Here is a 26757-nt window from a genome sequence, read left to right as displayed (position 1 = left end):
ATGCTGGGTGCAGACAGTGTGTGTATAAGGCGGAGGTGGTGGTGGTGGCGGCAACAGCTCTAGGCAGCTCGACTCCGGCTGTGTTGCCGCAATTTACGTGTATATACATACAATACATGTATATACATTGCGCGAGACTGTGCACACCCGGCACACACCAGGAGCAGCTTAGTCAGTCCGTTGCACGCTACTACTACGAACGGCAGATATATAATAACTCGGCTCGTTCGCTCGTTCGCGCGGCGGCGATAGCTCGATTTGTGCATTGAACTTTGTATACATATACGTATACAACGAGTACGTATATTCATAAATTGGCAGCGCAGGGGCGCACTTTGCCGTGCTTGGTGCATCGCAACACACACACGCCTTTCTCTCGCTCGCTCGGCTACTACTTTATATCGTTACGTCGTATGCAGTGGCTCCTGTACTGACAACGAGAAAATTTTGCTCCTTTTGCGATCCTGCATCATCGCGACGCGTAATCTGCAACCGAAAGTGCGAGTTCGAGGATTCGAATAGCTGCCCAGAGCGCCGATACGGCTGAAGGCTAACAGTCATAGTGTCGGCATTTGTATATCGCGAGTGCATTTGTACTCGACAAAAAGGCACGTATAGGCTGCCGCAGCAGCAGCAGCAGTAATATACACCCTCGCTTCGGCTTGTGCAGTGCTCTCTGTGCGGCGCTGCTGCTGTGTATAAGTGTACAAAACACACTCTTATATACACATACGCAGCTAGCAGCAGGCAATACATCGGCCGCGCGGCGACGTCTCCGAGAAATTCTAAGGGGGCAGATGTGTGTTACGACTTGGACTACTGTTGCGTTGCCTGCGTTGCTGCCTCCTCCTCCTGCTGCTGCTCGTCGTCGTCGTCGTCGTCGTCGTCGATCGCCGTACAACACATAAGTTGTCTCTCGCCGCAGCAACGGCAGCAGTCGACTCCGCGCGCGTACGCAGAATATATGTGTGTATGATCGAGGAGCGGAGGAGCTCGTCGGTGCGTCGTCAGTGTTGGTCGCGTGCTTTCCACGAACGAGTATATAGTCGTCCGAGTTCCGCGCGAGTGTGCAGTTTTTTCCACCGTGTCGAGTGCACGATATAAAGGATTTAAACGGCGGCGGTGCCGAGCAACACTGCCACGGTATACAATAATACGATAGTGAGAGTGCGCGAGTGTACACACACACACACATACATACACGCATACACACAGAGATATCAGTCTCGAAGCATATAAACACATACACGCGCGCGCGCGTGTCTCGGAGTCTCGGGCATACACCTATCTCGAAGGCTGCCAAAGGAAGGAGCAGCAGCAGCTGAGCGAGAGAGAGAGAGAGTCATACAGCGAGAGTACATTTGTACCAAAGCAGAGTGACCCTTTGTATATCGTAATACATATACTAACACATATACAGTGCCAGCCTCAACATTCACGGTTGATGTCCGATCATCGCAAGTCCTGCCCGGATCTTAATGGGATCGGCGACGGCTTTGTTTCTGCAAGCGCCAGTGGCAACAACAGCAGCAGCAGCAGCAACGACGAGCATCAGCAGCACAAAAGGAGCAAAAAACTCGGCAAGAAGAGCGGCGTCGATAAGTGCCTGAGAGCATAGCACTCGCTATCCTTAGCCGCCAACATGACGTGAGTACCTACTGCACATTCAACACCTATTAAACGTGCGCTATACCTATGTATACCTTTCGCTCAATCACACACCCATTTCCACCTCCGTCTGTGCCCTGATGCACACAGACACACGATGGCTGCTTATACGCACACCCATGTTCTGTGCGCTGCACGGACGACACCGGTCGCGGCACACCAACGCCGACGATCCTCCGTGAAAACTTTGTCTTTTAACGCCGTTAGCTATTCACGCATCGGAAGCGGCAACGGCAGCCGGCATTCACAGATCTCGTTGTCAGGCCCCGCATCTGCTGCCTGCTGCCGTCCGACTGTGACGCGTCGATTTAATACCCCGTATATCGTAATGGGTCTTTCGCTGTGTGGGTAAATAAACAAAGTGCTCGTGCATGTGCACGTATAAATGTGTGCAAAATGCGTGTATGCATGTTTATATGGGAGGCGTATCAGAGTGAGTGAGGCTCACGAGAAAGAGGCGGACGGAGGTAGATGACATGGAGCAGAATCGGAGAGTGCGTGCGCGCGGCTGCTCCATAGGATCGATCCGGAGCAGTTTCGCTCTCTCTCTCTCTCTGTCTTTCTCCTTCTCTCTCTCTTTCTCTCTTTCGTTGTTTGGCGTTTACACTTGGCCGTACATACACGCACGTATATACGTGCTACATGTAATAACGAAGCAAAGTTTTCTACCCCCCGTTGAATCGTGTGACACGTAGGGTTGCGTAGGCATGAAAAATGCACGCGCGCGACTCGTTCGGAGAAACCTCGTATCGAGTCGTCGCTCGCACAAATCTCCTAACCTAAATACGCGCGACAGCTATTGCCGAGAAGAGAATAACAGACGGCGGGCTGGGTACACACCTACGACTATAAACGAAAGTCTGTGCGCCGCGCGTGTGTGCGAGTCTACGTGCACGCGGATGGATGGATAGATAATGGTCGGCGAGGCTTGGAGGCGTGCAACGAACGCAGCACGCGCCACGCCGCGCGCGCGCGACATCGACGACGTTTCATTCGTACCTTATATTCATTGTGCACATACGCATCCTTCTCTCTCTCTCTCTCCCTTTCTGGGCGAAGGTTAATGAATACCTACCGAGCCAAAGGATACGAAAACTGAGAGAATACGAGAGATAGCGAAGAAAAAAGGAGTAAAAGGAGAGTGACGTATTCATCGAAATTTACACGTAAACGCACTGCGCTCAATATACATTATCTCTTTCTTCTCTCTTTCTCTCTCTCTCGCGAGCGAGCGAGCGGCTGAAAAAGAGAGAAGGCATTCGTTTTCTTTCGTTGCACGGAGCCGTTCGGCAGTCCGCGCGGCCGTGTGCTCTCTTCTCCCGTCCTTCTTTCCTCCATACACACTTTCTCGACTCTCGCTTGCTCTTTCGCCCCCGTAATATACATCAAACTCCGGGCGCGTGTATGTATCGCTCTCTCTCTCTTCTGTAAATGTGTTTGTGTTGCCCAGCGCTCTCTGCCCCGGCTGCGGCTCCGCTCTCCGTACGTATATTCCTATACATTCGTGTATACGTGTATGTGTGTTTGTACCAGAGAGCACGGAGTACGAATCCCATTGTTCCCTTCTTTCTTTTTCGCCTTTCTTTTATGTATGAGGTCCGCCTTGGTTAGCCTCTACATATATATGTGTCATGTCTTGTACTTCGAATACATGTATTATGCGCGCTCGATCCACCGCCCTAAACCTATAAAAAGATTCTTTTTTTCCTCGTGAAAAGACCTACTGATACAGTAAATTTTTCCTCGACACTCGCCGTTGGATTTTCGATGGACGAAAAATTATCTGTAATCGAGGCTTCTTGTTCTTCGGCATCGTCAATTATTTTTGTTTATCATACGTGAATTTCGAAAAAGGGCAAGGTGGTTGTGGCTTTCGATTCATAAAACTACGATTTAAAAAAATGCCTGCGATGCGCCTTATACGACGTCTATAGAGACTACTTTGATTGCTGTGCAGCTCTAAACGCATTGGTACGCGTACGCAGGCGTACTTATATAAATGGCATATATATGTACTTTGACTCTCTGTCAAGTGGCCGGCACCGACTTCCGCTTTCGTGTGCAGCCTCGCTGATGTATAATATAAACCTACCTACTATACCGATGCTCTTCTCTTCTCCCCTTTTCTTTTTTCCTCTCTCCGATCGCTGCCGTATAGATTTTTCAGGACAGTTTTTACGTGAAACGACGAAATTACATATGGTATTGGATTTCGTCGGTCGTGTTGCAGAAAAACAAAACGATCGATGGCAAGGGGAGCTGCTCCGTATACGTCAATGTGTACCGTTTTTCAGTCTCCATCATCGAATCGTTCGTCTTTTTCTCCTTTCGCGCGAGCGCCTCTTCAATGTTTTATATATATAACTCAAACACACACACCAAGTGTGAGCGTGCGTTCGGTATAATAATGACGAATTCACAAGTCGCGAAGGACCTCGAGCTGCACACCGCTGACGCCGTCACCACCGCTGCGTTATTCTTGGTCGGAGTCATCGTTGCAGCTCGCACATATACACACGTATATGATGCGCTTATATACTCTCGCGCCTGCTCGCGTACTTGTAATTTTTTTTTCTCTTCTTAAAGCTCTCGCTTGCTTGGAGAGTGAGAAAGAGAGAGAAGTAAAAAAATAACAAGAAAGACGAAGACGAATGTTTTTGGAGAGTGCTTTGCCCTGCGGCTTTTGTTAAAGTTGGGATTATTTTAGGATTGCAAGTGAGAGAGCGAGAGAACGCTCGCGTGGCGCTGCTCTTGTGTATACACGCATACACACTCACACGCAACGGCTTATATAGTAGGTATTTTCAAATGCATTACCGAGGGATATAAATGTGTACCTATTGGAGAAACCCTCGTTATGGAAGACGCGTGTGTATACTTTTTTTTCCTTCGTGAATCAGAAGCATATTCTCAAAGTCGAGTCTCTGTCGTAAGAACGCCGCGTGATGCTGCGAGCGCCTACTATAACATAATACAGCACTGGAACGCTTTGTGATATATTAAGATAACGATCGCTCATTGTTATGTTAATAATGCTTAGAAGAGGATGATAAAAGAAAAGAAGATCTGCTACTTGTCATATCGCTCGTTCGATCATCCGTTATCTGCCATCGTTTTGCGCTTGATTGATCTTTGATAAGCTAGTTGGTGTATACACAAATATCTACTTGTGTGTTCAGGGAAACGAGGCAGTTTCTCGAGACTCGGCTCATCTTTACTTCCAATATCAAAAAGTTTAGGATACAACAAGTTTGACGAGTGCGCATCTACGACGCCGACGACATTTCTCTGTCATCAGTTGTGAGGTATGCGCTCGACAAGACTCGAGCTTTCAGTTTGACACCGACTCTTGCAACGGCAGCAGGCGGCAGGCAGACGCGTGTCAAAAACAAGATAAAAATCCTATGCGTCAGTCGTCAGAGTATTTCATCGTCGAGAAAGAGATGCCTTCTCATCGGGAAATTTTTTCATTATTCGCGCAACTTTTTACCAAGAACAATGTCATAATTTTTCATCGGTAAAAACCAGCACGACGCATTCTTTTACTTATTACAGTGTGTTTTAAATGCGTCTAAGATTTTCACTCCTATAATATATGTCATTCGTAACTCTTGGTAAGGAAAAATAGAGAGAAAAAAGGAAAAAAATAATCCACTACGTACCAAATGCGGTAATTTTCTTTTCTGCGCCTGAAGAGGTGGTAGTGTATTTTTGGTTGGAAAAACATTGCTTACGATTTCTCATGTTTTACGCGTGGGCGGCTAAAGACCCGGCACGAATTCGAGCCCCGAGGTAAATAAACAATACAAATCGCTCTTCGTCGAGGCCCCCCCATTTTATTGCTTCTATATTTAAAAGGTCGCGCATACGGTGCGCGATTAACCGACGACCTGATTTTATTTTTCTAGTTCGAATTATGACCCACGCGGCACACAATGCATGTATATAGTACACAACTAGTCTCGACTCTGCAAGGATTATTAATTCGTTCCAGTTTCTCTTGGCCTCTCTTTTCGATCGTTTGTACTTTTGGTTTTCAGCCGTAATGGCACATATATACGGCACGTTGAAATAAAATCAATGCACATGATACACGTGAACGAAACAACGATGTTGCTACGTAATGTTAATTTTCTTTTACAGATTCGTTTTTGACAAGTTAAAATTTGAAAGATAATAAGATTATACAGTTCTTATAATTGCCAAACTAGATTTATACAAAAAAAAAGATAAAATCATTGATGGGCCTCGTTTGAATAGTTTGTGAAAAAAGTGTTTTGACAAGCGATTTCTACATTGACAACTGATTTATACAAGTTTATAATACACAGTTGTGTATATAATGAAATAACACATCGATATACATCGACGAGAGATTGTATAATAAGCACTTGAAAAAGTCACTTTTGCGAGCGAGCGATCCATTAAAAAATTGCATGCAATCACGGCCGCTCATGTAGCCGTGCGCGGACGCGATTCAGTCGTGTGTAGACACCAGAAATTTCTGCCACTATAAGCGGTGATTTATGCATACGCCGGACTATTGTGCAATGCGCCAATAGAGCGAGAGAGAAAGAGAGAGAGAGCAGAGGCCAATTTATATTTCATGTTTATTTAATTAGCGAGAAACGAAATGATCCGCACTTGGAGTAAAAAAATTCAAGTGGCACTTCCACCTACGCGTCGTACGAGTCCATGTGCCATGAATTAATAACGATTTCTTATCTGCGATATAAAAACCGATAACTACGTGTTATTATAGTTTCGAAATATTCGTTTCGTCGAGCCCCGAGATCGAAGAAGCAAAAATTTTTTTTTTTTATATTCACCTTGATATTATTCTATAGTTGACACGAACGATAAAGACTTTGAAAAATCAATCGTTGCTATTTGCGCAAAATGTGACTCACTCGTATAACCGCGAGTAAAAACAAAAGAATCATCTGCGGACTCGTTTTCTTCGTTACACATACGCGTGCATCATACTGTACGGACGCACGTTGAAACCAGAGATTATGCGTAGTGTGGATTTAGCAAAAAAAAAAGTTCGAAAAAACCGATAAAGATTATTGCTCGCTCGACGAGTAAATAAACGCGTGACGCCTAAAAATGTTGCTTCGCGCGTACCGTGCAGCACCCAATTATATTCGTGCAACACACCGTTTAATTAATTATCGAGCGAGAGTCAGTGCGTATGCCTACAGCGACTCCGGTGCACGCGATCCTTGAACAAAAAAAAAACAGTATTTTATTATATATACAAGAAACAACAACATGCATCGTCGTCGCAATATACACCGGCACCGGTATAAAGGCGAAATATTAGCCGACATCAGGGTCGGGGTCGGTGTATGGATTTAACGAGTATAGAATGTGCCGGGGATCGTTGCGGACGACGCGATCGTTCCAGAGTTTAGCCAATATTCGCAAGCACGGCCAATATTAAACGTATGAATATTCATAATTTCTTTTTTTTTTTACGTATAAATCTAAACATTGTGTTGTTAGCTGTATATAAGAGTTAATGAACGAGCAAAAGTAAACCGGTTCTCTCGTCTACGATTATACGCGTACAAATGTATCGCAATAATACGGATAAGCTTTTTGCAAGAACGAGAGAAAGAGCGAGAGGGAGACACACAATATTTATGAAGGATCCGGTGTGTGTGTCGTGCAAAAGACGGAAATCGCATAATGATTTACCGATCGTTACATAGCTCGCGCCCAGGATTTCCTGATTGATTTGCATCGGTCTCTCTTGATTTTTGGCGACAAAACCTTCGTAATATGCACTTGCATTAATTTTCCGTCCAAAATATATAATCTCCTTATTCGAGCGAGTTCGTTTACCTTGATGGCGCGTGTGCAGCATGCCTACGCTTGCTGCCGATAATGCACTCTACTGCATATAATACAAACACGACCGAAAGTATTTTCAAAATCGACGCGTTGCTTCGACACGCTTTCAAAATATCGTTCTTTTTTAACATTAGTTTTAATAAAAAAAAATTTCTCCGTACAATCACGTGAAAACGAATTTATAAAAGGTATAGCTCGTTCTCGCATGCTAGTCTATGAGGCGGCTACGGTTTATTCGAAAGCAAGTCTAAAATACAAGGCAGCAAAATTCGATTCTGCTTAAGATCCAAAGGCAGCAAGGAGAAACAATGAGAGAGAGAGAGAGAGGGAGATATAGGCACGAGGGCCCGATGTTGTGCCCAAAAACTATACGCACGCTTGCAGTCTATATTAGGGTAGAAAGCAACTTGAGCCTCCTATATATCTAACTTTAGGGAAAAAAAATATATTTAATTAACTGCACGCGCTGCCCATATGTTCTTCACTGTACACATAGACGCACACGTACGCGATATGCGTATACCTGCGTCAGAGCCCCGTTTCACCGGGAGATGGATCGGGTGACTCAAATAAGAAAAAAAAAAGCAAGCCACACCCCAAGGACATGCACCGTTGCTGCTGTCGCTGTCGCCGCTGCCGGCACCGCGTCATATTCGCAACAGTTGACTCTAAAAACGTTTTCTCGTTTCTCAAAACACCGAGAGAGCTAGAGCACATTTTTCGTTGCAGGCGCGTGTGCAACATAAAATGTTATTGTTATCGATATCAGTGCTGACCTACCCTGGCCTTATACGTATACATTATATCATACGAAACGCCGATTGTATAATAGTACGTACACATTTGTACATAATACTGTTGAAGGGGTCGGGCGGCAAACACTTATATACGTATTGTATATAAAAATATCAAGAGCGCAGCGGCGCTTGTAAATGCACACAACGAGAGCAAAGTGAGCGTGTGCAGTTTCGGTCTCTCCGCGCGCGCGGCGGGCGTTGCGAAAGTTCATCGACTCGCCAGCCTATAAGCCCCGGCCACAAAGTCGAAACGAATATTATGTACAAATGCCGTGTATATCTATATCCGCGGCTTTATAGGTGAAACAAGCTGCCTATGTTGATGCTCGGTGGTACCTATATAAAGAGTGAAAATTTTCAGCTTTTATTTGTGTTGATGTTGCCGCCGTTGCTACCGCTGTTTGCTATTAAGTTTCGAATATGCCTGTGCAACCGTCCGTCTTTTCTTGCACGTACTTTGATTTTTCGTATGTAGGTCTTTATGGCGCGGAGAAGGGTGTAGATATATATTATTTATTTCTTTGTTTGCGGCTTTTTTTTCATTCCGTAGGTCACGCTCTACACTGCTAAAGCTACTATTGCTCTTGTTTCGTATTTAAGTATAGACATTTGGTAGAAAAGTCGCTATAGAGGTTTTTATCGCCGTTCTTAGAAAAGTCACCGCGGCACTATGAATTTTTTCGTTTCTTCATTACGGGGCTGGCTATGCGGCTACCTCCTTTTTCTTTTTATGAACATCGTGAAAAATAGGAACGACAAAGTGAATACGATGTGTATGCATATATACCCTTTTTTGCTAATTCTCAGCAGTAAAAGTTTTCAAAGGCCCACTTACATCTCGTAGAAACTTTTAATTTGAGTAAATTTCATAGAAGCTCGGCCGAAAGTAGTCGAGCTCCGCGCGGTGAACACATCACGCAGCAAAGGAAGAAAGTTATTATATTCGTCGTCAAAAGTTCCGGTCACTAAACTGCAACAGCATCGAAAACTCAACGATTTGCGGATTCTCACACGATGTATTTACAAACTTTCAATGGTAAACAGCAACTTAATGTATGTAAACGGGCCAGTGATTTATTGCCGTCGCGGCACTGCACTTAGCGATCTCGCGCGACGTTTCAATTGACATTTTTTTTGCAATTTATAGTACGAGCGAGTGTATATTAGTATATCTAATCTGCAATTTGAGATAACAATGTTTGTCGCTTGGGTGTACTTAGGCATTACATATAATACATATAAATTGATCGTTTGCCTCGTTTTGCTGTTCTTTTTTCTCTCTATGCTTCTTTGGGAGTATCTTCTGATGCATGCGACACGAACGCCTACCAGTTGAAAGCGTATAATTGAAAAATAACAAAGAATTATCCTAATTCATATGTCCAGACCTTTGCGATAAGCTATAATCAATTCGTTTGCTTGACACTTTATCAAGAATTTCCGAGTCGCGTAATAATGCAATGAGCGCGCTTGCATGCATGCATATACATAGGTACACGTTGCGTGATGTACATTCAAACATCTAATCTATGTAATATCCCAGAAAATGTGGAGATTTTAAATGCGCGCTACTAGAGACACTAAGTAGGGTAAATGCCTTTCTTGATTATAACCGACTCCGCAGGCCATTTCACGAGCTTATATATATGTGAGAGTTAGCTACTGTGTGTACATACGAGCACACGTATCAGCGCAATTTCGCGACAGTTTCATTTGTCCGTCTTTGTGTCATATGTGCGCGCGATGTAATGAAACTATCCAAGCACGAATGAGCCTCTATTAAACTTTCGCGCGAGCCTGCATTATTAAACTTTATTAATTTTCTTCTCGGAATCGTGAGCAGAAAAAAAGGATGCAGGATCGATGCATCGGTGGATTCTGTTTAATATACATCGAGTACAGGTAGTCTTCCGTGAAGTTTTTTTTTTTAATGAAGCAAAAGAGAGTATGGTGGTACTTTTAAACAACGCGTGGCAAAAACTGCAAACACACACGCTCGCGCGCGCATCCTTCTCTAGGCATCGTTTTATGGCTGCGTATTCGCGATCATCAAATTATAACGACGTTGCTCGTCTCCACTCATTAACTTCCCCGTTCTATTAATCAACTTCGTAGTTTGTTCTTCTCTCTCTCTCTTGCTCCTTCAAAGAGAATATTTTATGTGTGTATGCATGCGCTACTCGTCCAGAGAAAGACTCTCGCGTTAATTTTTTTTTTATAACACCAAAAAAAAACAATTAACTAATAGATCACTCGCGAGAGTCTATGTAATGTACAGTGCTCGACAGATAAATCGCATCTCTTTCACTCCGTTTCATTTTCAGAGCATAAAATAAGCTGCACACAGCGATAAAACAGCAGAAGTGCAGGTATAAGCTAAACACAGGCGGCTATACGTGTGGGCGTGGGCGGGTCTGTTTTATTATAATTATTATATTATGCAAGTACGTGTCTACTGTTGCTGCTGCTCAACTGTTCTGTATATATGTGCCTTCTCGCACTGAGCGCGAGGGGCCAAGTTTCAACTTACAAGAGCCTCTTGCTGATGCTGCTGCGGTCTTACAACTTTATATGTTTATAAAATACATATACGCTCTGAGACGAAGAGGTGTCGACGGCCGATTCGCACGAGCGTAACGGCTGTTGCACTCTCGTGTAGATGTACTCTTTGAGCGCTGCTGCAGGCCATCTCTCTCTCTCTTTTTCTCTCTAATTCTCTCTATATATATCTATTTTCTTCGCATTAGACCTAATTACGCAATAGAGAAGTATGGACTCGGTGCGTGTGCGTGCCCGTGTTAAACCGTGCGATTTAATATGAGATGCGTACAGTACATGTATGCTTGCCTGTATTCGTTTTATATAAATCAGCTGTTAAGAGACCTAAAAAAATGCAATTGAATTTGTCATAACAGGACTCTATATATTCAGCAGCCGCAACAGTGGCGGGGTAAATTTCAATTTCACGCGATATGAATTATCCAGGCTCGTTGTTGGCAGCTCTCGTAACGACATCACTGTACAGTTGAGTTTTCAGCCATGAAAAAAAAAGTTAACTCCTGTAAATGCGTATACGATGTAACGATCGTGAGACAGAAAGTGACAAACGCGCGGCGCACACGTATACAAGCACATATACGGACAAAAAGCACAAGTGATGCACGTTGATGAGACAATATATATGTAACGACGGCTGCATTATAAAATAAACTAGTTTACGCAAGCTTGTGAAAACAGATCTCAATCTTGCCGCTGCGCTGTTACTGCCTCTCATGCTTTGGCTGATTGTCGCTCATGATCCTCTCTCGCCCCCTCTTCCCGCAATGCCGCCATTTATGCGTCTATATAGATGATTTATTATGCAAACAATGCCTTCATAATGTAGAAAAAATTATAGGTTTAGTCTCAAACGTCTGCGTCTCTTATATATGTGTGTGTGTGTGTGTGTATGCATGTGCAAGCAGACGCACCAGGAAATGCGACGTCGCTTTGGATCTTGTCTCCCGCATCTCGAGCACGTGTAAATGTTCTCATACTCGCGACGTTTGACGTTCCACTGCAGCTCTTATAAAAGACCCAAGACAATGAGAAGGAACGAGGCTTTTCGACAAAAGATATGCTATTATCGCGGCAAGGGGAAAACTTTTTTTCAACTTTATGCGCTCCACGAAGAACGTACATGGAGTCGTTCGGGCTTGTGATTTAAATCACAAATTAGCGCCTTACTGACTGATTTTCTTTGTCACGTGCGTTTGAATAAGAGTACAGGTCATCGTACTGCTCAAAACATTCGATATCAAAGTACACAAAAGAATCGTCTACTGCAAATACAAAATCTGACCCGCAATCGTGTGCAGCGAAATTCATTGATTCGATTCATTATTTATATCTATTTTAAAACATAAATAAAAAATCGATGAGTTGAATTACGTGCGGAAATTGTATCAATTAAAATATTGATTTTCATAATTAACGAGTTGAGAAAAATGGGCGCGCGAGAAGAAATGCACTCAGGAAGGAAAGATGTTGTAATAATTGAGCCTTCCAATTAGACAAAAGAGATAGAGACAGAAAGAGTCTTTCTCCTCATCCAAGTTAGAGAAAGGGAAGAACAAGAGAAAGAGAAATAAGAGGAAAAAGCTGCTGCGCTGGCTTACTTGGAATACCTCAAACTCATCATGGTGAAACACAGCGCGCGCTGCAAAGTAGCCAGAGCTAGACTCGAAGCTATCTTCTCTCCCTTATAAAAGAGGAAGGAAAAAAAAATACTTTAGGTTGCAACGCGCAAAAAGCATGACATCTTCTATTCAGCGCATTTGCGCATACTGTACAAATAGGCGCATAGCTGCTTGTAGCGTATAGCTCGGCTCCTTTATCGACTTTTTTTTTCCTCTCTCTCTCTCTCTCTCTCTCTCTCTCTCTCTGCGTTTGCTCCGCGCGCGCGTGCGGTAAGACACAGAGAGGAAAGATGTGCACCCACACTTTGGCCCCGCGCACTTTTGTGCGGTGTACCTATATATACCGTACATATATTATATACTTGCAACTGTATCAGCCTCGGCTCGAATCGAATTATACATTATACGTATAGCTGTGCAGTAAAAGCGGAGAGAAGTGAGCGTTTGGCGAGCCTATATATGTACTATATGTTAGACGCGATCTCTGCACAATGTGGCGCGGCTTGGATCGAGCCTGCAGGAAACTAGGTTGATCGCCGCCAGAATGCATTTTGCAACGCGAGCGAGCGAGCGAGCAACTATCTTGAATTTCCTCGGCTTTTAACTTCTGACTGAATGAGATCGCTTCCCTCATTTTTTCGAGAGCAGAAAAGAGAGAGATAGAGAGAGGTAGAGAGACAGATAGCAAGAAAATAAAATTTTTTGCGTCGTCATCCCACGCGCAGGTGTGTGTATGTGTGTGTATGTTCGTGCGTCTGTCTGTTACGAATATATAGAGGTTGCTGCGGGGATCGATGACCGATTTCGATTAAAACTGGGTAAATGTGTTTACAAAGCATAAAACCCATCTGTTTGGCTTCTCGGACAACAATGGCCAATGCACCTATTTATATTGTGACACGCGCATTTCGATAGATAATCTGCGCTAATAGGTTTCGTATTTCCTTCGATGTGCGCGCGAGACGAGTTCACGGCTAGAAACTCCACCCCTTCTCGAACTAGACAAGTTTGTTCCAAATCGTGCATGTTTCCGGTTATCACCTCCACATATTATACTTGCGAGCGCCGTGCAAACTAGAAAAAGCGTCAAAGGTCAGTTTAGAAAGTAGGCTACAGAAAATGTTCAGATTCGATGCAGGTCATTCGTTGTAATCGTATATATCCGAACAATTGGGACCAAGACGATTGTTATCGAATCAAACGCACAACTCGTCTATTTCAATCTAATGATCGATTTACAGCAGTCGAAACCGCTTCGTATGTCTGACATCGTTATTCTCGATCGTTACCTGTCAACGAGACCCATAATTACAAGATCGTCAAAATTTTGAGTTAAAGATCTTGTTTACATATATGCGTACTCAATTATAACTGTGCTCGTTGATCATTTCCTTTCCGGCATATACGACTAGATAGTAATAGCAAGGCGAGATATAGATACGTATATACTCTTCGCGCAGCAAAACAATAACACGAGGAGAGTGACAAGCTTCTTATGGACCGCTTCTGTATATTTTATTATTTCTCGTTTTCGCGTCGCCAATTTAGCGTGCGTCCGACGTGCGTTATTCTCATCGATCAAGGCGCTGTCAAAATACGAGCGCGTGCCCCCGTGCATTAATTTGCCAATTCCTTCGTGGCTTACCCACGATTTAATTTTATAAAAGCCAAATTAAGCTGCACAACTCGACGTTGATAAGCCTCGTAACAGCGCGCGCGCGGGCTCCGAATTAAATATCCTGCACTTTTACGCGTGCATATAGTTAGTTACCTCATTTGAAAGCCGTGCGTGCGAAATAAGGTGAAGTAACGAGGAGAAAAAAGGATCTCATCTCCTGTGAAAAATTGCCTCTCCCTGTGCGCGCGTGTGTACGTATTCGCTTGTTTAAAGAGCCCACGCGTATAGCAGCGGCAAGTTTTTTAAAAGCTCTTCGAGCCTGTGCCCGATGCAGTGCAGCGAGTCGTCGCATCGTTGGCGAACGCGCGCCTCGCGAGCACAGGCCGGAAGTCGCTGAAACGTATCGCGCTCGCTCGCTCGCTCGCGATAGATAACTGCAGTCTAGGCTTCGTATATAACGAAACAACAAAAAAAGCGAACGTTACGAGAGTGCAGAACGTGCGCACACAAACACACGCGCGCGCAGCAGACATTCGCTCGTGCATGTATGTAGGATATATGGAAAGGAAGGGAACGAGAAAGAGAGAGAGAAATATCACACGAGAGCCACATCCCATTTTCATCCTGTTTGACGCTGCCGTTGTGTGTATACACACATATAGGAGCAAATGTTAACTGTATTATAAATGCAGCGCGGCTCGGTGTATACTGCGTGCTGCTGCCACTATACGGCTCTCGGGGCTTTTCTCGCTGCCTCGCGCGCGGCGCACACACCAGCGCGCGGAAATATATACAGATACACACACACACTCACCGAGGCACTGACATAGGCTCGCTCGCGCGCGCGCTCAGAGGCTCTATTCTTATAAACACGTTCACTATTAGGAGCGCAGTCAGTCAGTCAGTAGCAGTAGCAGCCACAGCAGCTACTCGCTTTTGTATGTATAGTTTATACAATATATAAATATATGTACATGTGTGATCGTCTTGTGCCGGCGTCGTGCCTCGTGTGTTTGTGATATATAATATTTAAGCGTGCTAATATATACACGCGTATCGCAGTGTGTGCGCGCAAGTGTGTTTACGCCGTGTCCCCGTCGAGTCAACTGCATGTGCTTAGAGATTAAGTGTATCGTAACAGAAACGTGCCGAGTGTGTGTACGTTATTTTGTTTATGCGTATCTGTGAATCAATAAATTGGCCAACATGACTGGATTTTGTGCGTTTGACTTTTCCTCCCTGTACAATATGAGAAGATCGAACAACAACAAAAAGCGAGCGTCGCGGCATCGCGATTCCGTGACCAAGAGTCTGTCGATCAGCACGACCGAGGACTACAACGGCAACATTTACGACAATCCCAATCGTCTGACCTTTCCATCGACAAAGCTGCCGGAGAGCCTCAAGCTGGATTATGGCTTCGTTCTGACTCGGTATATAAAGCTACTTTCTCAATGTGGTTTTGCATTTTCCGCCTGCACTCCGCAACGTATAATATCTGGGTATCCTCGCGTGTGCGATCCTTTCCATCGCGTTCGGAAAATATAACGCGAGCGCCGCGACTTCGTATTATATCCTTTTACGTGCTATGTGTATACGCAGAATTCATGTATACCAAGCGTACAGCATTAAACTATATATACAGTCCATAATGTGCAGGCGGACTTTCGCGGAAGCTGGGACATATAGCGCATATATAGTACAACTATATGCAGTATACCGTAGTAGTAGTATAGTAGTGGCCGTGAGAGCGAGCGAGTTGGGCGCGTGCGAAATTTTTTTTCATTTTTTTCTATACTCGTTTCGGAGTCGGAATCGGAGCGCATAAGTATACTGCTATACGCGAGATAAACACTTTATGTACGCCGCGCACTGGAAAATAATATTTTTCAGCCGATCGACAACAGCGTGCCGATTGATCGGCTCTCATCGACAGCGCTGAGAGCGATTTTTATATTCCGACTACCATTACAGCGGCGTAAATTAGATCGTCTGCTCCAATGTTGATTACAGATCTCTCGATGGCTTATGTATGTGTTCAATGTAACGTCTTGTACGTATACTGTGTACAGCTCGCGAGCTCCGCGCCTCGACTAATACCACTTCGACGAATAGCACATATTGGTATAGCGAGCACGTGATTTCAATGAGAGACGGCTCAGGATGTTGCAATAAGCTCTATGTACGTCTGTACGCAGTACAAAAAAATCAGAAGAATAAAAGATGAAAAAAGCACTTGCTGGACGAGCCGTGTATTTGTTCGAGAATTTTTCTAAAGCGATATTAGTTTACATAGAAAGCTCGTGCTCCGCTGATGTATACTTACCTCTTGTTTTTTTCGCCTTTGTATACGTATGTAAATGTATAATACGTATACACGCGGTGAAAGTCCAGGATAATTTTGGGAAATTACAAGTACACGGCTTTATCGTGTTGTATTTACAATTTACGAGTACGACCGATATAAAATCGCATGCGATTCGAGTATAGAACCTTGCGCGGCCTAATTATCTTTTGTAGATAGTCAAGGATCATCGAGCCATCGATATAATATAGTCGTCTTTCGGTAGCTCATACCGTGCGCAAGGACGACTCGTATTCAAATCTCCTCGCTGTCATTTTTCTCTCTCTCTCTCTCTCTCTTACTCTTCGCCTCTCTTATCGAAGAATTGAAATCATCGCACGAGACACGCAATTGCCAACCGGATCATAAGGAGTTTCTTTATGACTACAACCGCTGCTGCTGCTGCTGCATATTGCGCGCTCTCAGCCTTATGGATAAACAATCGTGTCGCCTCGCGCGATGAATAGGCCTGGTAAATGGTCTATGAGTAATTGTTGATACACATAAAATGCAACTGCGCTCATTCCGTTCCTCGTCTTTTAATTTTTTTTTCTCAATTTTTACGAGCTTTCCGCGTTTACAAAGACGCGTGTTGATGCCACACCACGTACAATAAAATATAATATACGACGTTCGCGTCTGGGCGTATCGAGCAATATCAAATGGATTTTGTTGATATCTAATTACGCGTGTATAAGTAAAAAGTGCCAAGGCTAACGAAAAAGCTAGTTCATCAGCAGTTTTTCATTATTATATTTCGCATATATGCGATCGGTATGCGTGTAGGAACACATACAAATGCAACTGCCGCGATCCAAACGCGACAAGCTGCACATAATAACGAGATGCTCAGGCGTCGTTAGTGCCGGCACAAGTATGAGCGTAAAAAAAGAGCACCTTTAATGGCATAATAGACACTACTGCTGCGCAGCTATATATGATATACCTATACAATGGCGACAACGTTTCATTATATTTCGCTTTCGTTTCGTCGATTAAACGGTATTATAACACTCCGCGCGTTACTTTTTCTCGCCTCAACTCTCTTTCTTGAACCCAGCCATCGTGAATTATTCATCCTCACTACGATAATGTCTCAATAGTGTTTAAATACGTATTTAAAGTAAATAAAAAAGGTTATTTAATAACAGATACACAAGCGAGAAACTCAATTCCGATGGGAGGAAACATAATATCCTCCTTTATATGGGATGGGTTTGCACAGTTTAACTTCCGATGTGTATGCTACCTGTACATAATACACAAATCGATTATTTCACCGAGCACGAGAGAGTAAATCAATCGATAATATAATTATGAAAAGTGAAATCGTGTAGCGATGTACCAACATCACCGCGTCGCCTCTTATCCACACGCGTGTATGATTCTGGCGTCCTTCGTATCCCTTCACCGTGCACACATATAATAATCTTTTATCATCTCGAATAACTTTTCATTTACAAAGTAAACAAACGCCTTATAGAAACCCATTGCAAAAGTCAATTAATTTGATTTTTTTCAATTTACAGCGAAGTAAGCATATCGTCGGCTCGGGCCTCGGTGATGGTCTACGACGACGCCAACAAACGATGGGTGCCGTCCGGCTCGTCGTCGGGCCTGTCCAAGGTGCAGCTCTATCATCACCAGGTCAACAATACGTTTCGCGTGGTCGGCCGCAAACTGCAGGACCACGAGATTGTGATGAACTGCGCGATACTGCGCGGCCTCAAGTACAATCAAGCCACCGTCACCTTTCACCAGTGGCGCGACAATAAGCAGATCTACGGTCTGAACTTTTCGAGCAAGGACGATGCCGATGCATTCGCCAAAGCCATGCTACAAGCTCTCGATGTAAGTCTTGCTTTATTTCAACTTCAATTCTTTGTTAAGATTTTGGGCCGTGACAACAAAGCAAGCAGTAGCACGTAATTGTCGAAAATAAAATTCAACTCGTTAAAAAGTAAATAAACCTTTCGAGTATAGGATAGCAATCAAAGATAATGAATTTGAGTGATCATTTTTCGGTCCTTATAAGTCTTGAGTGCTTCCGATCGTAGTCTGCAATAAAAATAAACTCAAACTGGCTCTGTTTTCTTTTTAGACAATTTATACAAGTTCATAATACAGAATAGTTACGAGACCTAATTTTTATAGTATTGTGTTTTCTACGTTTGGACTTGTTTTAATTCGAAAAACATGATCTCATTTTCTATTTTAAAAAATGTGTTCGTTCATCAAATTTTGTAAAAAACACGTGAATATCAGGGCTCGGACCAACTATTAAAAGTCTAACTTGCCCTTTGCATCTATAATTTTTAAACTGCTTATTAAAAATGTATCAAAATTTCATCCGGTTAATTAGAAAACCTTCACCTGCAAAGTTCAAGTTTGACCCTTCTTTGCTAATGCAACTTCTATCTATATGTTACATCAATCTAGAATTTTAGCGAAAGCAGTAAAATCTTGCTGCCTAAATTATTGCTTAATCATAAATTTTTAAAAATACCACTGTCCGTAACGCAGTCCGAAAAAAGGCCGAAATAAATGATTGGCGGCTTTTTATTTGACTCTGCAAGCATCTATGTGTGCGTGTATATATTAGGAGCAGCCAGCAGGTCGTGGCGTATCGATCTTTTCTATAATTATCCCCGGGCCTTTATAATTCACTTGTTGGCATATAAAATAAAGCCGTTTTTTCTGTTTCGCATTTCTTTTTTTGGCTTCATTCCAATTTCGGATGACTGACTCGAAGAAAGCCGCTCGCTCGGCCGCGAGCGCGTGTATCCTCTTTTTTAAATGCCGATACGCCTAGACCTCGTGCGTATTATGCGATCGTTTGCAAATGAGCGTCTTAACGCTCTAAAAAATGTTTTGTTCTTTTGCGCCTCGATTCCAAGATGCGCTCGTGTGTGCGAGTGTATGCGTGTAAGCATGCGTATAACCACACGCACGCCTAATTTCGCGTCATCAATTCCGCCTGCACGTATCTAGGTGCGATGAGTATTGGATTGCTGAACTATAGCGCATACATGCTCACACACACACACACACCTGCACGCACAATACCGATCGTAATACAATATGATCATGCGAGCGACTATCAGAGCATGAATATATATATTTTCCGACTTATAATCGATTCGTGTACATACGCTTAAAAAAATACAGCCAACTCTTCGTTTATTATACATCGTGTACATATCAATTATAACAGGTATTGGCCAACGGTACGAGATTACCACCTAGTATGCTACCACAAATCACGCCGCAGCAGCAACAGCAGCAGCAGCAGCAACAACAGCAGATGCAGTATCAAGCTCCACAACAGCAGCAGCAGCAGCAGCAGATGGTGCAGCAACAGCAGCCAAATGGACAGTACGAAGAAGACATGGGATATCGGTAAGCGGCAACGTGGTATTATGCACGCGACTTGCTTGTGTAGTTTCACGCGCGTTCTCATCTCGGCTATATAATATTCACTCGAGAGAGTCGACGATATAAAGTTTAACGCAGAGAGCATATATATACATCCATCTCTATATAAAAAGAAGCGTTTAAACGTCACGTTTGCTATCGGAAGTGAAGGGGAGAGTCGACGACTATGACAATTTGTTTCTGATGCGGCGACGACGGCTCTGGTATAGAATGCGTAAAAAGCCAAGCTATGCGTGCCTCGCGTGGCCTTCTGCAGCGGAGCCGTGCCTTTTTCAGCGCGTCGTACTCTACGAACTCATCTATCGACGACGAGAGCGCAAATACCACCGGCTTTGTCGACGTTATGATCATTGTTATTGACGATCGAATTTATTGCGATACGCGATCGCGGCACGCGACAATTGTCGTGACGAGCGAGGCGAAACTTTGAACGTTGTATATACGAGGAAAATGTTTTGCGGCTTTTTCAATCGTTTAATTTTATCGCTCGCATAAGGAACGACGAGGAATATGGAGGAATGAGAATGAGACTCCTACCGGACGAAATTCTGAGAGCAATAGTTAATGATATTTGTCCGTTGTGAATACTTTTGCCATTCGTGCATAACATTTAGCCCCAACTTCATGAACAATTAGACCTCAACGCGTCGAACGATCTCGTGGAAAATTTGTTTTTCACCCTTTTTTACGAGCTCCAGATAAGATGAAAAAGTATTCACAGCGTTAGAAAATAATTTTTGATTCGAGATCGCTCATTAAAGTAATTTCAGCACCATGACAAGAGAGGACGTGGCGATACTACAGGAGCGCAGAATGTCTCAACAGAATCAAGGTTGGTAGAAATGAATCGTACAATAAACATATAGCCATGCGGATAGACGTGGTACTAATTAGACAATCATTTTACAGTCAACGGTCTCAACGCAATTTCTCCGAGTTGCCCGCCAAACGCGATAAATCTCCAACAACAACAGCAGCAGGCGGCTCAAACTGGTCACCATCGGACATCTTCGGCACCACCAGGACCAACGCCCCCCGGAGGAGTGCAACAGCAGCAGCAGCAGCCGCAGCAGCAACAGACGATGCCACCGGCTCCGCAACAACAACAGCAGCAGCAGCAAGCGCAGCAGGCACAGACTCCGGCACCACCGGTCGCACCACCTTGCCCGCCCAACATGATCAACTACGGGCTGCAACAGTACGCCCAGCAACAGACGAGCTCGGGGGTTGGCGGTATTTACGGGACTACTGGCGGCCAGCAGTCGGGGGTAGTGGGCGTTCAGCCAGCGGCGGTACAGCAGCAACAGCAGCCGTACCCGTACAGCGGCGCGGGTAGTCAATACGGTAGTCGAGCCTCGCTCAATAGCCAGTACGCAGCGTTGCCCGTTAACGGCACCGGCGGCAGTCCTTACGGTCAGGCGCAGGCCGCCGCCGCAGCCGCAGCCTATGTTCAGCAACAGCAGCAGGTCGCCGGTAGTCCCGTACTCCACAACCCGTACGGCACGCCGGCCAATAGCGTCAATCAGACCCTCTACCCGAACGATTGCTTAGCTTATAATTCCGTTGTACCTAGCGTGCCGGTTCAGCCGCAACAATCGGCCCAGCAGCAGCAGCAGACGCAGCAGCCACAGCCACCTCCACCGCCACAGCAGCCCCAGCCACCGCCGCCGCCGCCAATGGCACCGGCTATGCCCGCGGCGGGCGCTCCGCCACCGCCGCCACCTCCGCCAGCGCCCAGTCAAGATGGCCCGCAGGGACCTGACATGAACTCCTTGTGCGCTGCCATCCAAGCGGCCAAGCTCAAAAAGAAATCGGTAAGCTGTCTTTATTCCGTTTGAAAAACGTTACCACCTGGACGAGTACGTACAGGAGACACTTATGAAGATGACTAACTCAAGATCTCAGAAAATAATTACACAAATTCGTATGGTTTCATTAAGTAACTCTTCTTTAACGACTATTATGCAAACATTCGTCGATTGAACATGCTCTGTGTGTAAGTTCATTAATTTTGGAAATTCGTGAAACTCGTAGAGACACTAATTGCAAAAATACAGTAAAATTTTCACGACTTTCGTAAAAGCTCTCCTACAGATTGCCCTTTGGAAGGTTTCAGGTAACACGTCACTCATATAAAACCTCTTTATTCATTCATTTTCTTTGAGATTTCTTAGCGCAATCAATAAACATCTCATCTTTACGCATAATTTTGTTTGGTTCATAGTTGAATTAGTTTTTTTCCTCAAGACCTGACAGTGACACACGTTATTACTTAATTTAACTTACGTGCATTCAAATCAATTTATTAACCATGAGTCATTCCATATGATTTTAACTTTTATATCATTTTTATTTCGAATAATAGGGACAGTCGGAAAATAGTGGATCGAGTACGAGCAGTAGTGGCAGCGGAAATTACGGTACTTTGGGTCGAGGAAGCGTTGGAAGCGGCGACGGCAACAGCATGCCCTCGGCCATGATGGTCGAGATGGCCAAAACACTGGCTCGCAGACGAGCCGCTGTGGAGAAAAAACAGCCCGAGCCTGAACCCGAAAGCTCGCCCGACAAAAAGTCATGGGAGAAGAATAATTCTACGATCTCAAACAGCGCTAGCAATAACAAATTCACCAATGGTGCGGAATCGCCGAAAGCTCATCGTAAGAGATTCGGCTCGGCATCCGAGGATACACTTTTGAAAGTCAACGGCGTCAACGAAGGCTCTGCCCTCACTGCACAGGATTTGGAATCTTGGAAAGCAGAAATCATGAAGGACATTCGCAAGGAATTCATGAAAATTAAGCAAGAAATCGTCGATGGTGAGTATTCATGTTTACTTTTGAGGTGAAAAATACGAAGACAATTTTAATGCGGATTATAACACATATATTTTTGTATTTTCTAGCTGTTAAAATCGAATTAAATAGAAGATAATTTCATACAAAATGCAGTTGGAAATAAGAAAAGTGATCTAGCCAATGAATGGCAATGAAAAAGGAAAAAGACCGAGAGATTTGACTAGATAGCTCAATCGGATAATCATCGACAGACATATAGGTGTATATGCACGATTTTATTATATACTCGCGAAAGTAGTGTAGTTATATCCATGTATATCTAGCCTTGTGTACGTTAATCTAGCTTGATACTAAACAGATATGAAATCATCAGAAAGACGGACGCGGGCTCGTTGCATTTAAATTTAGTCAGACGTTTATAACAGTTTGGAATAAATATTTCATGTAACTGTGCTTGAAATTTTTCTAAATTCAAATTTTGATTTAATGCATTTAATTTCACAGCGAGCAAAATTTATACAATTTCTAAAGTTTTTAATTCCTTGAACTCTTGCGAGTTGAAAGAGCAAAAATTGAGTTTGAATAGATTGAATTGTTGAAAACCAAGATGATGCGCAACACGCACAATACAATCAGACAATCTCATAAAGAATGCAAATTTACTTACCTTGATATTAGGGTACAATTTTTATACTGCCAACGGCAAAAGCAAATTGAATTGATATCAATGCCTATGTCGTACTCATTTTTGTTCCGAATTAAAACCTTTAAATTGTAACTCGTAGTGTTGAAAAACTTGCATTCAAAGCAAGGATAATTGAAAATTACCTTGATGTCGAATTTATGAAGAATTTTTATGAAGTATTCACATTATTAAGTGTGAAATTATTCCACACTATTCGATTTTAATGACCGTTCATAAAATTGTACATGGAAGAATTGTAAACATATTTTAATAGCACAGGACGTTCGTTAGTGATTAAACAGTAACTTTAGAATATTTTTATTTGTATTTCGTGATCAGATACGTATCAGAGAAACATTGAAAGTAATGTAAGCTTGACTTAATAGTTCAAGCAAGTTTGACCTAATGTTGTTACTGTCAAAAATTCAATGCAAATAGTGACATGAACCATGATCATTATTTGAAAGAGAACAGTTTTCTAACTATTATCTGTCAAAATTCAAAGCATTACTGAAAAATTGATACTTTTATAGTAGCAAATTTGCACCAAAAACAAAACAAAATTGTCGTACTTAATTTATAATGAAGAGGAAATTTTCTTTTATAAACTTTGCTGACTCTTATACGTAATCTCAATTTATTATTGACAAATTAATTGAATAAATTTAAGATGACCGAAATAATTAGGGATTAAGTGTTTAATGCATTGTACCCGCTCCTTATTTTTAGCTGATAAACTACACTTTCATATCTGAAAATTCTTTCTATTATGATAACTATGTATTTGTAGTTAACTATTTGAAAGAAAAAGAGTGAATACGTTATTTTACGTAGTTTATGGTTATGTAAAGTATGTACGTTTTGTCATACTTTTTTGTAAATTTGTCAGAAAAAATTGAAATTAAAAAAAAATGTGATTGGATGTTACAAAAGTACTGTTAGCGTATGTACAAAAAAATATTTTTTGTGAAAGGATCAATATTGGCTAAGTAAGTTACAATTCAATTTAATCTTTAAGTCAAACAACTAATTAGTATTGAAAAAACTGTGCAAAATATTTGGGAGAATTTTAAAGTCGTCGATGTCCTTGATCGTTTATCTCGACTTTGCACTGCCTTTTGCAGTAGTTTATGATGACCTAATAAGATTTAAACTTTTTTAAAAATGAATCATTCAGACTTAGAGGACTTTTTAATTAAAGCATTTTCAACATCTCTGCATTTTTTTCTCAAAGTAGCTACTTTTATCGCAGTGGATCATCGAGAGAACGAATTTTTTCTAGTCTAGACATGACGAACAAATTTTTGCGAGCAATTTTTGAGAAGAATCCATAGTTAACAAATAAAATGTAGTTATTAATCATAATGAATAAAAATCAAGGAGTAAAAAGTGTCAATGAGAGACCATAAAAGAAAGCTGGAGGCATGTCTTTTACTGAAAAATGGAGAATGCAAAATTCAAAGTCAACAATGAGAATGTGGAAATATTGGATATAAAAAACTTCTTCGCCTTTTTATACTTTTTATATATTTGTATAAATTACATAAACTTAACATGGCACTATATGATGCTTTTGTGCTTTTATGTTGAAAAATATCGATCGATAACATCTATTGACATAATTATTTGATTTAAGTAAAGACGTATTAGTAACTGAATAATTGTAATTTTTAATCATTTTAATCGTACATTTTCAAAAAGAAATATCCTTTCTTTGTCATATGTTTAAATGTTAGCCATAGCTAACTTATAATGTAGCGTGTTGACTTACATCGATCTTTCTGGTAGTATTAATATTTTTTTTGTTTTAAATATGTGTATGCACGCGCAAATATGTCCTTTTGTAAATATAATTCTACATGGGCTCTTCCACTACGATATAATTTATTTTTGATTCTACTATTTACAAGTTGATACAAACCAACGCACTGTATATTCATAATCGACTGGCCAATCGCTTAGTTTTTCCACAATTTTCCGTGTTTTTCGATCCATTTTTTACGATTAACATCAGAAGCTGTTCGTATACATGCTATTTAGTAAATGAGGTATTTACGAAGACAACCGTCGAGTTTTTAATCGTGCAACTAAGTTAATTAACAAATGAATAAATAAAGGCAAATTAAATAAGTAATTAACAATGTTTAATATAAAAAGAACATAAATTGTAGAATCATGAGAGACAGAACACTAGTTCTGGAAAATCCGTGGAAAGAACGATTGGTCAAACTTGTTGTAACTCATAAGCTCTGCGTAAACTGTTAAAGCAAGTTTTCGATTAAAATTAAAATAGATAACAAGTGTAAACAATTTTCACACATTTGTACGAATATGATAAATATGAATTAGTGGAAAAAATTCATTCAATCGATCGCCAGAAAATTGAGTATTAAATAGCTGCATTTATACAGTATATGATGATAACAGACAAGTAAGGTTTATAACATAGACACTAAGTAGAAAATACGATTATGAAGGACCTAAAGAAAAAAAAGAAAAGCGATGGCGTATTATTAACATTGCGAAATTTATCAATGAGGTTCATAACTTATACTTTGTTAAAACTTTGTTTGCACTGGCACTCTTTTGTGAATTTTATGTTTGACGAAGCTTGAAAAATCTACGCGCCAACGCTCAGACGTGGACTGCTGTGAGTTATGTGTTATTGTCGTATTTGATGATATTTACGACCATTGTGTATGTATGCGTGTGAGGGATTTAATTTTAAATTATCTTATTAATCTTGATTGTGCTTTTTATGTTTTGCTTGTGATTTGAATAAAAATTTGTGTAATAAACTATTTCGAAAAATTTATATAGTATAGCGATAAAGACCGGAAAATGTAAAATTGTATGTGAAGTGCAAAATTTTGAATTTAAACGATGCTTTTTAGCTCATAATAACGTAGTCATAACGAAAAACGTAAGCTTGCACTAATTCGTCCCTCTCCGTCCACGTTTGAAGCGTTGCCTTTTCGTTTATGCTATAAAAAATCTCCTCATTCCATGCCCACAAACAATTAGCAATTACGGCATATTGTAATTTCTGCGATAATTTCAGTACCCGATTCGAAACAAAAAAGGATATAGGAAGTAAGAACCGAGAAACGAACGAAAGGGGAAAAAAGTGACAAAGAGAGCTGATGCTCCGTGATCGATTTTGGAGGGTCTCAATATATCATAGAGTATAATAAATGTATGATGTACTAGACATGATAAGAGTGAGGACGATAAAAACGCATTGTGAGAAACTACGAATTGCAGCAGAAGTGCAGCGATAATATAGCATTTTATCGAGTTACACGAGCATATACTGAGCATGACCGTAGCGACACGGCCGGGCAACGTTATATGTATATTGTATTAAGATAAAAACAA

The 26757-nt window shown here is 42.1% G+C and overlaps 1 protein-coding gene across 4 annotated transcripts; it reads left to right on the top strand.

Moving 5' to 3' along the window:
• Positions 1-183: 183 nt before the first annotated feature.
• LOC106655763 (protein enabled) lies at positions 184-26400 on the top strand. Of its 4 annotated transcripts, XM_014376316.2 has the most exons (8): positions 15008-15553; positions 17994-18315; positions 19679-19863; positions 20661-20731; positions 20809-21097; positions 21473-21713; positions 22265-22715; positions 22802-26400. In XM_014376316.2, exons 1-8 carry the CDS (start codon positions 15327-15329, stop codon positions 22828-22830), a joined length of 1815 nt encoding a protein of 604 aa, XP_014231802.1. In that variant the 5' UTR covers positions 15008-15326; the 3' UTR covers positions 22831-26400. The 4 variants fall into 4 exon arrangements, with proteins under 4 accessions (XP_014231801.1, XP_014231802.1, XP_014231800.1 ...); XM_014376315.2 differs by lacking the exon at positions 15008-15553 and adding an exon at positions 184-1647 and having other exon boundaries at positions 20809-21713; XM_014376314.2 differs by having other exon boundaries at positions 20670-20731; positions 20809-21713.
• Positions 26401-26757: the final 357 nt, after the last annotated feature.

Source organism: Trichogramma pretiosum, unplaced genomic scaffold, assembly GCF_000599845.2.
Source record: "Trichogramma pretiosum strain Unisexual culture from Peru unplaced genomic scaffold, Tpre_2.0 scaffold76, whole genome shotgun sequence".
In the NCBI taxonomy this organism is placed as follows: domain Eukaryota; kingdom Metazoa; phylum Arthropoda; class Insecta; order Hymenoptera; family Trichogrammatidae; genus Trichogramma; species Trichogramma pretiosum.
Note: the sequence above shows the minus strand (reverse complement) of the source record. Positions and strands in the feature narration are given on the sequence as shown.